The 17,253-nt window shown below is 42.2% G+C and overlaps 1 protein-coding gene across 1 annotated transcript in view; it reads left to right on the top strand.

Moving 5' to 3' along the window:
* The window catches only part of sema3aa (sema domain, immunoglobulin domain (Ig), short basic domain, secreted, (semaphorin) 3Aa), a 40,227-nt gene extending 24,111 nt beyond the window's left edge, over positions 1 to 16,116 (top strand). The window contains exons 5-17 of the mRNA XM_074626098.1: positions 1,048 to 1,138; positions 1,228 to 1,347; positions 3,745 to 3,887; positions 4,017 to 4,131; positions 4,827 to 4,896; positions 7,692 to 7,836; positions 7,991 to 8,210; positions 9,020 to 9,111; positions 9,229 to 9,270; positions 9,499 to 9,656; positions 11,320 to 11,387; positions 12,616 to 12,764; positions 13,476 to 16,116. Coding sequence (XP_074482199.1) covers positions 1,048 to 1,138; positions 1,228 to 1,347; positions 3,745 to 3,887; positions 4,017 to 4,131; positions 4,827 to 4,896; positions 7,692 to 7,836; positions 7,991 to 8,210; positions 9,020 to 9,111; positions 9,229 to 9,270; positions 9,499 to 9,656; positions 11,320 to 11,387; positions 12,616 to 12,764; positions 13,476 to 14,213 — 2,151 coding nt within the window. The 3' untranslated portion in view covers positions 14,214 to 16,116. The remainder of the gene's footprint in view (positions 1 to 1,047; positions 1,139 to 1,227; positions 1,348 to 3,744; positions 3,888 to 4,016; positions 4,132 to 4,826; positions 4,897 to 7,691; positions 7,837 to 7,990; positions 8,211 to 9,019; positions 9,112 to 9,228; positions 9,271 to 9,498; positions 9,657 to 11,319; positions 11,388 to 12,615; positions 12,765 to 13,475) is intronic.
* The last annotated feature ends 1,137 nt before the right edge of the window (positions 16,117 to 17,253 follow it).

The following is a 17,253-nucleotide window of genomic DNA, read 5'->3' as shown; positions in this document are numbered from 1 at the left end:
TGTGGGTCATAGCTCCGTCCTCTGGAGAACTGTAGGTCCTCCAATAATATCAGATAACAGATACTTATATATATATAGTATATAAAATCATATATGCAATAATAAACTGTTAAAGTAAAAAATTATAGCATTGCTAATAATTACTAAACATTATTAATTATCATTTTGTTGTTTGTTAACAGTAAAATAACTATTAACCAAGTTTAATTAACTATCAATTTATTATTAATTAATTTATTAATGATGGTAATAATAAAGTGTTACCCATTAATGTTGGTTCACCGAATGCTGTGTTTTCTTTTCTGCATGTTTAATCAGTTATAGATAGGCTAAAAGTACTTTAGATCTCAATTGCGTGTTCAATAATGAGTCATGAAACGTGACACCAGTGCTATAGTAAACTAATGACAGTAAAAAGTCCTGTATTGTTCCCCCCTTAAAAGAATTTGTGCCGCACATTTTTCCGTCGAGCGCAGCGGTAACCCTTCCCCTCATTATCTTCTCATCAATGTTTTCTTTTGTGTGAAGTAAAAGTAGTGGTCACTACACGGTTCGACTTGAGCTTTCGGGAAATGAAACAACCTCTCCCCTGCATAAAAGTTTAATCAGTCATCTTGATAAAGGTCTACAGGTTAATCAATGCACCAGCGTGGCTTCTGCAGTCCCACAATGGGGAGTGGAACGGCTGTTTGCACCATGCAGGCTTTGAGTATAGCAGACCCTGCATGAGCTCACTTGACTTTAAAGTACTGTTGTCAGTAATTGATTTAAAGAAAACTGAGCAAGTTGGGTCGCTCTATTGTGACTTTTCTTTCAAAGAGTGAGGTTGAGCTAGATGATCTGACTTTATTCCCCATGATTCCTTTTTGTTGTAGAAGTTATTGTCGATCTGTCACCAAGCTGTAGTGCTTCCCATCCCCAAAAGCAGCTCGCTATAACGAGAATTTGGTGTCATTTGAAACACAGGCTATAAATGTACTTGTTAACCAGGCTTATATGTGGCGTTCACAGGCCTCATTTTGAACTTTGACCCCTTTTACTCCGCAGGACAACATCTTTCGACTGGCCTCGCATTTCGAGAACGGCCGCGGGAAAAGCCCCTACGACCCCAAAATGCTCTCAGCCTCGCTCCTGATCGGTGAGTCTGACCTCGATTAGTTCCAGGGAATAAGTTCCCGTCAGAACCGGTCATTTGTTTCTTACTAACTACACTTCTCTCACTGGCAGACGGAGAGCTGTACTCTGGCACATCTGCTGATTTCATGGGAAGGGACTTTGCCATTTTCCGTACGCTGGGAGATCATCATCCAATCAGGACGGAGCAGCATGACTCAAGATGGCTGAATGGTAAAAAAAAAAAGAAGTTTTTTATTAAGTTCTTTACACACCAGCAGCATTTTTTTTTTGTGTGATTATTTTTCACGTCAATATATTTTTTCAAACTGTTATTTGTGTGTATTTTGAGTACTTTAACACCGAACGTGAATATTATGCGGTTACAGGTTACAGGTTACAGGTTACAGGTTACAGGTTACAGGTTACAGGTTACAGGTTACAGGTTACAGGTTACGCGATTAAAGGCATCAACCAATCATTTTGTACGGAACGGGTTGAGTTGTGCATATATCTATGAAACAACATGGAACAGTAGTCCGAACCGTAGACCGTATTTAAAGATGGACGATATGACAGCTCCCCAAAAGTGAAGCCAAAACATCTTGATCGCCCCCTGGTGGCTGGCTGCAGTATAGCTAATAAATCACGCCCCCTCCATGTTAGCAGATGGGAAAACTAAAAAGTCAAAGTACACGTCAAATAAATGTATTTTTTCTTCATGAACAAAAAAAAGTTGCTTAATGTATTTTGATATTGTACTGTATTATGATGAGTTTTGCCACTATAGTCTACTCAAATATGTTGCCTTTCCTGGGTTTTTTAAGAGGCCATTTCCATCTACAAGCTTCCAGTGGAAGCTATTATTGTTCAGAACTGCAAAAACTAGATAACATACATTTTCAAACCTCACAAACTTTACTATTAAAGTCAAATTGGACACTTGTGGCCCACATAAACCTCAACTATTCAGTACAAGGTGGAAGTAAAACCCTCGTCATTGGCCAGTTTCGCAGAAAGAAAACCATTGAGCTTTACAATGGACTTTGAAGCATTAAATTCTCTCACAAGCCTCAAGTCTCCAATCATTTCCATTCATGTGGAGACATCAGATATCAGAGCCCATTCACAAAGTCACTGGATTTTGCCTGCGCTTGTAAGATTAGCGCGGCAGCGAAGGGTTATTGACTGTCCGGTCTGTCTGGCTATCTGTCGGCACCGCCGGAGGACTTAGGGAGCCACAAAAGGTCAGTTTGAACCTTACCCTCAAGCTGTGCCATCCTTTTTTCCCCCCTCTTTCCCACAGAACTAATCCGCTCTCAGCTGTTTTCCTGTAGTGGAGTCAAATTCCTCTCCTCAACCGCCACCGCCCTCCCCCAGCCCCGCCAGAAACCACAAACACTGTTCTCTGCAGCGCTGATTGCTGTGACATATTAATAAAGAGCGATTTAAAAAAGGAGAAGCTGCAGCGTTAATCCCCATCGATCTTTCACCTTGTTCAAACAAATACGCCGGGGGATTGTATCCATTCGGCCCGGCAAAATCCAACTCCTTCTCCACAAAGGGGGGATTGTAATTGCATGGATTAGTGGTGATGGGGATATTCCATTGAGCCTTTATCAACAAGGTTACATGGTACTCGAACGCAACAAGAAAGAAACTTGGGAATGAATCCTCAATAGCAGTCGATTCTGAAAAGGATTTAGGGTTAAACGGGTTTGGCTTTGCGTTTTATTTACACATCCCTTCACCGTTTAATGCCCTCTCGCTCAACATTTAGGTTGGATTAAACCTCCGCTGAATACAGTGGCCTTTTGTTGGGAATTAAATGTCATGAATCGAATGACCTCAGTGGTTGGCGACACCGGCAGAAGCCTGTTTTCATATGCGCCCAAGTTATGAATGTGTAGATTTAATGGCACATATTCACGACAGAGCCATGAGGCGTGTGTGGGGCACATGATTCATACCAGAGGTCTCGCACCCGCACAGCGCTTATAAATCTGCTTCCCACTTTGGCCACACTCGTCTTTTTCACAGCTACTCTATATCCTAAACGGCCACGGAGGCGTAACATGGCACGGCTTGTTTCTCTCCAGCTAACCCCCGAGCTTTTAGACACTAGGCTCGTTTTACGTGTGACGACGCCTCGCCGACTGCGGCCGCTTTTTTCCCCTCCAGTCCCTCTGCTTCTTCTTCTTCTTCTTCAAATGAAGAGACATCCCAGCCCCGAGGCCTCGGCTCGCCCCCTTTAGCTTTGATTTCCTCTCGCACTTAAAGTGGAGATAAATTTATTCAAGTGTTACCGGGGACAATCAGAGCCATGTGTGTTTGTGAGGATGTGGCCTAGAGAAAGGGGTTATGTGGGATTTGGACTTGGAGAGCTCGCTCGGGGTAAAGTCAGATACTGTAACGCCGGGGTGTAAAGTGAATGGCTGTTGTTACTGAGCCGTGACTGGAGAATATCACGGGGGATTTGGTTTCGGAGGTGTAAAATAGGGGTGAAAGGATTGTCATTGGGGCGGAGGTGGGATCGTAAAATGATGTGTGTGATTCCAGTGTAATGCATATTTCACTGCGTACAATGTTTCTGCGCTTCATGCATTTCCTTTTTTTTTAACCCCCCTCTAGACCCCAGGTTCATCGGCGTTAACTTGATCCCAGAAAGCGACAACCCAGAAGACGACAAGATCTTCCTGTTTTTCAAAGAGAACGCCATGGACGGCGAGCACACCGGCAAAGCTACCATCGCCAGGATAGGACAACTGTGTAAGGTAACAACACACACACACATACAAAATCACTACAAGATTCACTATTTATTACAAATCTACATAGAAGTAGCTACATGTTTATGTCAGAGTTTTTACAGAAATGTATATTTTTTGTTGTTTCTAATACAGAATGACATGGGAGGTCACAGGAGTCTGGTGAACAAGTGGACCACTTTCCTCAAGGCCCGGCTAATGTGTTCAGTGCCCGGGGTCAACGGCATTGACACGCACTTCGATGAGCTGCGTAAGTAGAGTGACCAGGTGTCCCACTTTACGAGGGACTACAGAGCGTTTTAATCCCTTGTCCCACGTCCCCCCATATTGAGACGATAATCCCACATTTTCATTGGCTCTAGTTTTCAAAAAGTCAAACCACTGCAGGACAAGACGCTTTTTTAAAATCTGGCTTTTATCCAGTGGCTGTTGAGAAAGCAGGAAAGGCTGTCATCACGGGGTTCTGTGTTTGCTGTGAAACTGCGCACACGTGGGTCAAGTGCAGGTTAACATTTCACCGTCTTTCACAAGTCACCGCAAACTATGCAGATTTAGGTGGAATATGATGGAAACTACCACAAAGAAAAGGAAGAGCAGCTACAACAAAGACTGGGAAACTACTTATAAGCAGGTCTCAGATTGTTTTGTGAAATTTGACACTTATTTTTCAATTTCACACGGGGGGGAATATGACATGAAGCAACACAGTTCATGTGAGTTTCACAAGAACTATGGATGCATTCGGGCAAAGCACAGAGATGTTGCAAGGTAAGGGGCAGGATAGAAATGTTTATTACGTAAGTTAGATAGACATTACCGCTCAGCCTTGGTAACGTGTCCCACATTGTCCCACACAAACATACTCTTTGTCCCACATTTGGTATGTTGGGATCTGGTCACCCTATGAAAACCTCACCTTCACCCCTTCTTGCTTTGTGTTTTCAGAGGACGTGTTTCTCATGAGCTCCAAGGACCCAAAGAATCCAGTCATCTACGCTGTATTCACCACATCCAGGTACAAACACGTTCTTTTCATGTGACCTCCAAAATGTGCGTTGCAGAAAAGGGCCTCACATTCTCTTGACAGACGCTGGTAGTATCATATTTGTTTTGTTTGCTTTGTTGCTAGGAGATCAGAGGGATATAAATTGGACGGGCAACCGTCCTGGACAAGTTATTTCCTCTGTATTTGAAAAGCACACACGCTTCATATTTCCTTTCAAGAAGCCTTCCTTTATCTGTAATTTCCTAACCATTTTAAATGACACTGCAGGATGCGAGCGACCGAGCGTGCCCCCGTCAAATTCCCAGACAACGCTCCCCCGTCCTGTAATCCACTTACAGGTGTCTTATGGTTGCTTTCCTCTCCGAATGGAGATTGCTTTTAGTTTTTGATTCCCCCGTTCCCCCCGCTACCTGTCCCCCTTATTCCACTGAAACCTTGGCAGGCTTGTTGCAAGGAAATCAGATTATGGAGCAGGAGGGGGAAACACGATATTCACTCAGCAGGAACGCACGTCTCTCCGCTGGCCGCCGCCCCAGCCCTTGAATGGGGGTTTTCAGAGGGCTCTATTGAAGCATGCGGAGAGGTGAAGGCACGGGGGCGAGGCAGATAAGTGACACAGATGGTGGCACTTATCATGATGATGATGAATTTGCATTTGGGAAGGAGGAAGGGGGGGTTTGTGTCCAGTAGTGTCTCTGAACCGCTTTGAACAAACACTTCACCATCAATCACTGCTAATGATAAGACAGGCTGAATAGAACGGCGGAGTGAGCTAACGCATACCGACAGGCGGCCTTGCATCGCTACGCCCTGCACGGCTTTTTCTCTGCTTATTCTAAAGCAAGAGGTCGGCGCGCGGTGGTGGGCGTACACCTACGTTACCCACATGTGTGACGGTGCACGCATAAAATTCAATTATGGGGCATTGAGGAATTAGAGTGGTTTAATTGGTTTTCTAAGTGGCCGGTTTCCAGAGATGAATAGAGCAGCGATTCAGAGGGACCGGCTTTTAATATCACTGCTTAATGAGGCACAAAGAAGCCGCCACTGACAGATCAATGTTTGATTGTGCCGCCGCTGTTTGTGTGCGCATTTTTGTGGGGTTGACTGGATTTCTCTCAGACTGTGTGTATCTGCACAAACACATGTTCTCCTTAAGCACAGATATTGGAGTGGGTTTTTTTTTTTTTTTTTTTGCCCCCTGGAGTTAATTGAATTTCTCTGTAATTAACATTTTCAAATGCTAATCCATTCATCTTCCATGCTTTGCTGAGTACTGGCGGCTGCGTGTATGCCAGCCACATCCCTAATTAGTCTGATACAACTTCCCATCGCAGTCAGCAAGACAAAGGACGTCGTGAATCTTATTGTTGAAGCGTTTTGCAAATGCGAGAGAGACTGACTGTCCAAATTAAAATCTGCCATCTGTAATGAATGAACTTGATTTTTTTGAACATCTAACCCGCAAGGAAATAATTACACGTCTATAAAATTGTGAAACGGATCCCCCTTATATGTGGTCGGAGGTTAAAGCTTCAGTGGGCAGAAAGTTATTGGCATCATTGGGCAAAAGAATTCCATAATAACCTTTCAGCATATTGTAATTTAAGTGTTCTGAAAGAAAACTAGACTTCTGCACCTCCTCATGGCTCTGTTTTCAGACTTTAAAAAAGCCTGTGACGTGAGACTTTGGCCAATCACAGGTCATTTCAGAGAGGGAGCGTTCCTATTGGCTGGTTTGGTAGTTCTTCAACTGATCTCAACATGGTTGCCGAGTCACAAACTTTCTCATTTTACAGCTAAACAGTACACTACAAGATGTTTCTGAAAACATTTGAGGAGAGATGCAGACATTACAGTAACAGAATATTGATTCATATTTGATTAGCGCTGCCTAGTTTGACCGTTTGATTGAACTCTGCGAGTGATTGACAACCGGCTCATAGACGGCAGGCTCCTGCTCGGCTGTGATTGCTTGTTTTCCTCTGGTCTGTGAAATTTTGAAGATGCCATTAGGAGCACCGGAGGACACATGATTTTTTTCCGATTACCTGTCTCATGCACTACTATCAGGATATAGTGACCGTTTTATAAAAACAACCTTTTTTAATCATATTTGCTCCCATTCTACCTTCACTGCAGCTTTAATGGACTTCATGGTGCGCACAGATTTAAACAGACATCTTACTTCGTCACAATCTCCACAGGAATATTTGAATAACTATATATATTTTGGAATATTCCTGCGAAACTCCCAAATGTTCCACTTTGATGAGTCACAGCTCAAATAGCCGTCTTCTGGACGACCCGTGACGGAGTACGAATTGAAATAAAATCCACAAACTTTCCCTTTTTCTTCTTCTCTTTTTGCGTTGATTGATTGACCTTGCCTGCTTTTGGACCTTGTCTGGCGAGCGAAAGCAAAAAGATTCCACCCATCTGGCTCGGAGCGAGCGCTCGCAAAAATATTGGAGGGGATTTCAAATAATGCTCTGAACCAGGTCTCCTCTCTTGTTGGTGGCGTGCCCAAATTCCTGTCTGTTCTCAAGAGGCTGGAAACAATCAGAGAGAAGTTCCAATCTGTCATTCCTATACTTAGGTAATGACAACCTCGCTCCTCTCCGTCTTTGTGCGATGAAGGGTCATTTTGTCGTCTGTCTTCGGTATTTCACAAGCACCTTAATCTCCTGTCTTGTGACCGATCAAATCCCTTTTGTCGGTCATTCTTCTTTATTTCACCTCTCTCCGTCTCTTCATCTATTTGTCTCTCACCCGTCTACGTTTCTCTCTCTCTCTCTCCACAGTAACATCTTTAAAGGTTCGGCAGTGTGCATGTACAACATGGCAGACATCAGGAGGGTCTTCCTGGGTCCCTACGCTCACAGAGATGGACCAAACTACCAGTGGGTGCCTTTCCAAGGGAGGGTGCCCTACCCCCGCCCTGGCACTGTGAGTCTCCACAAAAACAATTGATATCACAAGCAAGAAAGCCAAATTAGCACAACTTCTCATTCTTGAACATGTGTTTTCTGTAAGAATATAACAAAAAACATGATTCATACGTCAGTCATCTAAAACTTTACCCGCCTGGTCTGATTCTCAGTGCCCCAGTAAGACATTCGGAGGCTTCGACTCCACCAAGGACCTTCCCGATGACGTCATCACCTTCGCCAGGGGTCACCCAGCCATGTACAACCCGGTGCACCCGATAGGCGGGCGTCCCATCATGGTGCGGACAGACGTAGACTACCAGTTCTCCCAGCTGGTGGTGGACAGAGTGGAGGCAGAGGACGGACAGTACGACGTCATGTTCATCGGGACAGGTACTTCACAGTTTAGCGTGTTAACGTGTATTTTTCATGCCAGGCTGGTCCTCTAAAAAAGCTCCTTTTTCTTTCTTAGATGTACATTTTGGACAAATTACTGAAATCAGTCACAGTTACATGGCACTTAAGGTTGATTGTTAGCATTTTTATCTATATCATGAGCTCTGATATCCCGCTCCAACTTAATTATTATTATGAAATAAATTTGGTTTGCAGGCAAGCTGTCATATATTTTTGCATTTTTGTATATTGTATATTTTTATATATTTATATTGTTCATATTGACCGACTTAATATTGACTTAATATTGAATCTGTGTTTGTTTTATTGTCTTGTATTTTAATGTGTCTGGCTGCTATGGCATTTTGATTTTCCTCCAGGGATTAATTCATATATTTTTTTTCTTAATATTCAAAATAAACATAAATATATAAAAATAAAAATAAATGAATAAAAATAAATAAATTAAAAATAAATTAAAAAAACTAAAACCTGAAAATAATGACTTTTTCCCTTTTAAAAAAAAGTGGCAATTTCCAAAATATCTCTGAGGAATGATATTAACATATTACATGCAATATTTAGTAATCTAGCTAAACAAACCTTTACTTTACAGTAGCATCTTTATACAGAAAATCTCAAACAGTAACGTTTAGAGAGAAATCGTTGTTTATTTACAGTATACATACAGCAAGTATACAGTGGAACCACAAATTAAAAATAACTTGTGAACAAAGATTATTCATACTTGATCAAAACAGACTTGTATATACATCTACTGTATGTGAATGTCTCTATTCTTTCAGACATGGGCACGGTGCTGAAGGTGGTGACGATCCCCAGAGAGAGCTGGCACGACCTGGAGGAGGTGGTGCTGGAGGAGATGACAGTCTTCAGGGTATGACATTGAAAATTGAGTGTTAACAGCAATTTATGAAGCCGATACCTCTAGAAAATACACACAATGTCCATAGATGTGGTGATAAAGCAGCTGTGCTGTGTTTGTTTTGTGCAGGAGCCGACTCCCATTACTGCTATGGAGCTGTCCACCAAGCAGGTAAAGACTCGCTTTCACACATAATAATTCATCCAAAAGTTGTTGAAGCGAAACTAAAAAGTGAGAACTACTGGGTCTTTAAGCAAACAATGATATCCAAACTATATCTGATGTGCCTACTGAGAGCCAAATCCACAACCACCTTCTTTTTGCAAGAACCTTTCCAACTCTGCCTCACAGGAATGCTGCGTTTTTTACACCCTGGCTCTGTCTTTTTTGCTCCCACAGCAACAGCTGTACCTTGGCTCGGGCCTGGGCGTATCGCAGATGTCTTTGCACCGATGCGAGGTGTATGGGAAAGCTTGCGCTGAGTGCTGCCTGGCCAGAGACCCGTACTGCGCCTGGGACGGCAGCGAGTGCTCGAGATACTTCCCTACCGCCAAGAGGTAGGCGCAACGCACGCAGCAAAACAGATCTCTGACCTTTATTTATCCTCAGAGGGGTTTGCTGAACCTGCTTCTTTTCAGCAACATCCTGCTTTTTGTGTTAATGCCGTCATACGCGGTCTGGGAGTTATCAGTGCACCTGCAATCGCTGCTGTTGCGATGGCTTTTAATGCTTCGCTCCAGGGCATCTCAATACACAACCTTGTAACACCAGCCCGGCCGTTTAGTGCTGTGTAATCCAAAAAAAAAAGTGCACGGTTACACGGTACACGCCAAAACATCTAAACATGGAAGTAATCTGGAGTCAGAATAATACACAGTCATTAAATACACACAGCAGGCCAAGTATGCATTCCAAGAGGTACGATCCAGCAAACCTGGGTTATAACGTCTGCCAGTAACAGTTGTTCTGGGTTGCGATCCCGTCGCCCTACAGCCAAGACGCACGCACACACACACGGTCGTAAGAAGACACATCTACACACGAACACACACTAAATTATAGCCAACAGGAGCTGTCTGACCGCTGCACCCTGCTGCCAGGAGGTATGAACATACACACCCTCAAATTACCCTCTGCTGTATCCAGCGGGATTAGGCTGACCACCGCAGCCCTCACACACACACACACACACACACACACACACACACACACACACACTACACCCCTGCATCTCATTCATCCAGAACTTCTCACACCAAGCAGAAGTAGGCCAGTGGGTATACTCCAGCCTTGGCAGGGTTACAAGAGGAGGTGGCACACCCCGTGGTTAAGGCCAGGACCAACTCCTCTCCTCTCCTCTCCTCTCAGCTCTCTCCTATACGCTGCAAATATTTTCCCTCCCAGAACGAGAACCAGACACCGGGCCCCGCACGTGCTCAGACGGCCAAAAAAGACAGGAATGTCAGCCCAGGAAACTTACATAGGAGGGACATGTGTGAGAAAAGAGACAGAAAGACGAGTGTCCAAATATGTGCGTGGCATAGAAGTAAAGAAGGAGGGGATATTAGTGTGCAGAATTCACACACACGTACTGACCATTTCACTCCATCTGTTTCTTACTTTTTTCCTCTATCTACTTTCTTTCCTTTCTTTCCAAGCCTTGCCTTTTACCTTTGGCTTACCCCCAGCCTCTCCCCGCTTTGATTTTTACGGCGCCCGCCCGTCAGAGATTTTAAACGACAACCAGGACCAGGGGAGACACTTTCGCTGTTAGTCAGTAAAGCCAGGCTATGATGAAAATGCCTCGCCATTATCGTGAAAAACCCCCCCCAAAAAACTGAATGACATAGTGGATTTTCATATTAAAGGGACAAAGAGAAGGGCTGCTTTTACTAGGCTTTTCAAGGGCGAAATAATGCTGCATGTGTTTCATAATAACGGCTCATCAGAAGGCAATGAAGCACGCCGTTTCAGTGCTCGGCAGGTTTATGTTTCTTACAGTTTCTGCCAGATTTCACCCAGGATTTAACAGTGAAGGTTCAATAAATACCCACTGTCCAGTCCCTTAAATGTGAGGGAAGCTGGAATAGTATTGTGTAACATTGCCCCCTAGTGGTTGGAAATAAGCAGTACAGCATTTTCTGGTCTATTCATGTAAAACATGTGTTGCTTTAATTCACCCACTACTACCATTAACTTTCATTGTGGTTTCCTTCCCAGGCGAACCAGACGACAGGACATCAGAAACGGAGACCCTCTCTCACAGTGCTCAGATCTTCAGCATCATGGTACTTTCATGATTACCCTAAAAGAAATGTATTCAAGTGTGCTATTAGTATACTTCTTTTAAACTTAAAACAAGAGCTGTCAGTTTACTTTTTAGTTTAGGAAGGTCTAAGTATACACGGCTTATACTGACAAGTATACAGAAATGTCTAAGTATACTTGGCTTATGCTTACTTTTTGATAGAGTAGCCTATTTAAGTGTGTGAGAGTTTGTAAATGTATGCTTTGTTTTGCGTTTACTTTACATTTTAGCATTCTCCGTTCACTGTGGAGGCATGCGAGAAAAAAACTTTTAGTTATTTATTTAATCTCATTACAAAACATCAAGTCAAATAGCAAAAGGTCTCTTTACGTAATGCATAAATCATTGGCTAAGTACTAAAAGTTGAAGAAAACTTACAAGTATACTTCCAGTAAAAACTAATAAACTAGTAGTTTACAGAAAGTTTACTTTAAATTGTACTTTCATAAACTAAAAAGTGGGTATATATATATAAAGTATATAACTAGTAAACTAAAAGTATACCTAGAAGTTTGCTTGTAGTATAGTTCACTTCATAGTATAGTTGTAGTACAAAATACAATTTAGATGTAAACTAGTTGTGTAATCAAAGTTTACAATCATTTTTTATAAAGATTTATTTTTATTAGTGAAAGGCTTATTTTACAATTCAATAGCAACGTGTATCAACATTTCTTTTTTGTTTTTAAAAAAATATTGAAACCAGAAAAATAAAATAAAATAAAATAAAATAAGAAAAAACAACCAAAAAATGTGGAAATGATACATTATTGATAATACTTTAACTACATAATAATAATAATAATAATAATAATAATAATAATGACTAAATGAAAATATAAAAATATAATATACATTCAAACTAATGATTGAAATAAAAAATAAAAATAAATAGAACATTTAAAAAAAAAAAAAAAAAAGTAAACAATAAAATAAGTTTACTTTTCTCTTAGAAGTATAATTTTATAAACAAAAAAATTGGGCCAATTACTCTCAAGAGGTATTGAAGTAGTACACTTACAAGCATACTACTAGTACATTTATATTAGTGTACTTACTACATAAAATATACTTGGGAAATATACTTGAACTTAAGTTTACTTCATAAAATAAAAGTATACTACTTTTTCGTATCACAAACACACACTCTCTCTCCCCTTCTCGCCACACACTTCTCACCCCGCCGCCTGTGTGTTTTGTTTGAGTAGAGGACGGAGACGGTTTAGGAGGCAGCGTGGAGGACCGGAGCGTGTACGGCGTGGAGAACAGCAGCATGTTCCTGGAGTGCAGCCCCAAGTCTCAGAGAGCACTCATTTACTGGCAGCTGCAGAAGCCCAACGACGACCGCAAGCACGAGGTGTGTGTGTGTGTGTTCCTCGTGTTATTGCGGAAAATGTGTGAAATGCAGCAGGATGATTGTAAAAACCTCACACATTTGGACTAAATTCACGCTAATTCAATTGATGCAGACAAAACATCATCTCTCTGCCCAAAGGCTACACCGTTCCTTCTCTGTGTTATCATGAGATGACCTCTGACCCCTTTGACCTTTGACCTCAGAGACCCAGATAGGGGTGTGGATGTTTAGATTGACTTTTGACCCTGTGATGTAACCAATTACTTTTTACTGTGGCTGTATTTGTCTAACGGGGCGTTCAGGGCCTGTGAGTTTTAAGGCCTATCAGACGCAATATAATATTTCTTCCTCATAATATTATAAGGAAGGTTTTTACTTCTCTGGAAAGCTATCACGACGGCAATCATTTCATCTTGTATATACAGTATATCTTATATTTCTTTTTACGCCTCCGCTGACGCTCACTGCTTCAACACAATAGTCCCTTTCAGATCAATGTGGGTGCTGCTTTTTTTCACACGGTGCTGTTGTCTGTGTGAACGTGGCCTTAGCTTGTACTGAAACTGTATTGTTGCTTCACTTGTCAAGGTTCACTGTGCAGGATGATGTATGTGAGGAGGTGGTTTTCACATTCATCTGCCGAAGGGGGAAAGTTTCTCTTTTTGTAATTTTTATTTATTTCGTTGTCTTTCTCTCTGTGTCTTCTTTCAGATCAAGCTAGATGACCGGGTGCTCCGTACAGACCAGGGCCTGCTCCTACGCAGTCTGACCCCGTCTGACTCAGGCATCTACCACTGCCAGGCTGTCGAACACGGCTTCATCCAGCCCCTACTGCGCCTCAACCTCCAGGTCATCCCCGCCCAGAAGCTGGGCGACATCCTGCCTGGACTTTCCGTTGCGGGAGGCGGCGCAGGTCACTCTCCCAAGCACAGGCTGTGGTATCGAGACTTCCTGTCTCTCTTGGACCACCCAGACCTCAACAGCGTGGAGGAGTTTTGCGATCGAGTTTGGAAGAAAGAACGCAAACAAAAGAGGGTGAAGGCGCCCGGCGGCACCGGTCAGGGTAGACCCGACGGCACCGCCGCTTCCAGCCCTGCGTTACGGCCTAAAGCTTTGGCTCCCAACGCCCAGAAGCAGCAAGCCAGTCCACCGCAGAGCAGGCCATGGCCCCAGGCCGGAGCTCCAACAGTGGAAGGGTCGTCAGCACGGAGCCAGGCTGCCCAGAAAGCTCAACCAAACCTGGGTACGTCGAGTGGCCAGGCACCTAAGAACAATCAGAAGACGCCAAACGGCCAGAAGGGGCAGGGCGGCGCGGCTGCCTCTCAGGCCGCGGCGGGGGCGTCTCGGGCGAGCAGCCAGCACGCGGCCAAGTGGAGACGGATGCAGGAAAATAAGAAGGGACGCAACAGGAGGACCCATGAGCTTCAAAGACCCCCGCGTAGCGTTTGAGGAAAAAAAGCACAAAGAAGCACACATGCAACCCACATACAAGCACAAAACCCACGCATCCACACATAAAACACATTCTATAAACTGTGTCCGACGTATGATTCAGTGACCTCGCCGTAACAACAGAACAAAAACAACCCATAAAAAACACACTTTTAGGTAGAAATACATGAGCTGCACTCAACAATAAAGCTCTCATTCAAAGACGCAAATGCACATAAACCTGTGAAAAGATGAACAGAGGACTGAAAAACTGGAATGCGTACTGTAAATGTGTGAGGATATGGCCGGTTGCCTGGGATACTGCCTGGCAGACACTTCAACCTCCTGTACATAAGCTACTAAAATAAGACTGGGACAAAGACGTTTAGTGAGGTGTTTGTTGGTGAGCAGATGGATGCTGAGAGGACAGTTGTGGAGACATTAATAGATACGTTTATGGAAGCAGGAATTATGCATCCACTGATGACCTGAGCATGTGAACTGCAACATAGAGGATTAAAAAACTCTTATTTTGAAGAACTGTTTGAGGAGCCTTCCATCTTCGAGTGACAACAGCACCCTTAAAGGAGGAATTGCAGCAACAAATAGAAGCATTATTACATGCAAAAAAACTGCAAAGTCATGCAGAGAAAGTGCATCGTCATAACCTTCTCCACCTGAGGAAAACATTGTGCATGTTGTTGTCAATCAATGTTTTAATAAGCTAGTTATTTTAAGGAAATCTAGAGGCTTTTTTTTTTTTTTTTTTTTTTTTACACCCTACCTAAAAACTTTTATATTTCCTTTCCTTTCCAGACCTGTGCTTCTATTTTTGGGGGGCAAAAAATTACAAGCAACATAGTAGTCTCATTGTGCATTATCCCTTCTGCTCTCCAGGATTCTGTGTAAGTTATTATGGTGTTGCTTTTTTCTGGGATTTATAGAATCTGGGAATTCCAGTTAGGCTTAAATGCTAAAAACCCAGTCTGAAATAAGACTGCCAGTTGTTTTTGTGTACATATATACAACAAACTTAACTCTCTGTGTATATACAGTACATATACAGTACAAGAACACCACTTGATTATTATTTATTGCTCATTGTTTTGTGAAAGGGTTGCATTTATTTTTGATATTATGGTATTTTTGGCTCATCGATATATTGGAGAAACAACGGCAACAACGGCGACTAAGAAAACTTTGATGGACCAACTGGGTGAAATTGTGTCAAGGAAATCCCTTTTTGGGGATAAAAGGGTTGAAAGTTTATGAGTACAGGGGTTTGTGTCATGACTACATTTTTGACACTAACGATAAGCACAATTTTTACTTTCATAACAGATGATTTCCTTTCTCCCGAATCCACCCCGACATGTCTTTGTTTCATCCAGCATCCATTCTGTGTAAGATAATTCCCCAAACTGAAAAACATTAGCTGTGAATCTCTGTAAGAAATAGTGGAGAAAAATGTTGTCTGAAGGAGAAGACACGTTATACTGCATGTGAATGCTACCTACAGTAAGTGCATCTTTTTTATCGTCTCTTTACGTGTTTTGTGTGAGAGGTAAAGTTCCCTTAAAGCAAGGTGTGAATTACTTTTGTCCTTTTGCCAAAACAGTGATATTAACAACTCATGATACTCAAAGGCCAAAGCTGTTGAAGATCCAAGCTCCTTAAACTTCGATTCAACAATGGTACCCCCCCTGTCTCCCCTGAATACATGACAAGAGTATTGTGTCAATGCAATAAATTAGAGCAGATAGTGTTCTCTACCAAAACAAAACAGTTTGGTGTGTCCCTGATTCGGGTCTCTCCCTCAGAGTTAGAAAAGTGAGAGAGCTGAAAGTTACCGCTGCTGTAACACAGTTCTTTCTGGCATGCATTCAGTTGTCTAAATAAACATCTCCGTTACAAAAAAAAAGTCCCTTTTGTTCTCATTTGAGTCAAAAACCTTCTACACACAGTGTCCTCAGCTGCACTCTGGTTTATCTAAGGTAACACAAAGGGGGTTCAGCTTTTTAACAATTCATGTTTCGTGTCCACAGCTGCACATACAGGATGTGGTCTGCAAGAGGGAAAACACTTTCTTTCAACCGAATAATATAAAAAGCAAAATAATAACAACTCAGCTGGGGACTATTTTCTTTGAATGAAAGTATTTGCTCCAATTCCATGCACTGCCGCTTTAAGAAAAAGTAGAAATACCACAGTCTCAAAATACTCCATTACAAGTAGAATTCCTGAATTCAAAATGTTACAAAAGTAAAAGTACAGAAGTATTTTCAGCAAAATGTATATCAAAAGTAAAAGTACTCATCATGCTAATTGGCTTTTTTCACAGTGTTATATTATTATAGAACATTATATATATATATAATATATTATTATTATATAATATAATAATTATTATATTATATTATTATATATAATATATATATATATATATATATATATATATTATAGAATATTATATTATTCAGTTTATATCACAAACATATACATTTAAGAATATTTTAATGTTGGAGTTCCTCCATGTTGAGCCAATTTAAGATACTTTGTATACTACTGGTTAGATTGGTAATATAGTACTGCACTATATCATATAAGTATATCAGGTTTTTATGTGTAAAAACAAAGTGTAAAATAAATTTACTTGAGTAAAAAGTACAATATTTCCCTCACATGCGCGCTCGCATATGCGCGCTCGCGTGTGGCCGCTGTCTCGTCTCCTCTGCCTGCTCACCTTCACTCAGACAGCGCGCGCGTTCTCGGTGTCTTCCTGCTCTCTCCGGCTGCGGGCGGAGGGAGACGAGTTTCTCGCTGGGGAGCCCCGCTGCTGAAGCCTGCGCTGAGGTAGGAGAAGCAAACACAGTATCAGCATTGATTCATGGAGAGACCTTCGTCTGGTCAGCTAACATTACTGCCAAGCAGGTGAAATATAGAGTGATATTGTGCTTTTAGCTGACGTGTGTCGCCTCACTGTTTTGAGCGATGCTCGTTCATGTCCATTTAGAGCGAGCACAAGCACGAGCCCGACGCTGACTTTCGTTGATTTCAC

The sequence above is a fragment of the Sebastes fasciatus genome, chromosome 23, assembly GCF_043250625.1.
Source record: "Sebastes fasciatus isolate fSebFas1 chromosome 23, fSebFas1.pri, whole genome shotgun sequence".
Lineage (NCBI taxonomy): Eukaryota > Metazoa > Chordata > Actinopteri > Perciformes > Sebastidae > Sebastes > Sebastes fasciatus.
Note: the sequence above shows the minus strand (reverse complement) of the source record. Positions and strands in the feature narration are given on the sequence as shown.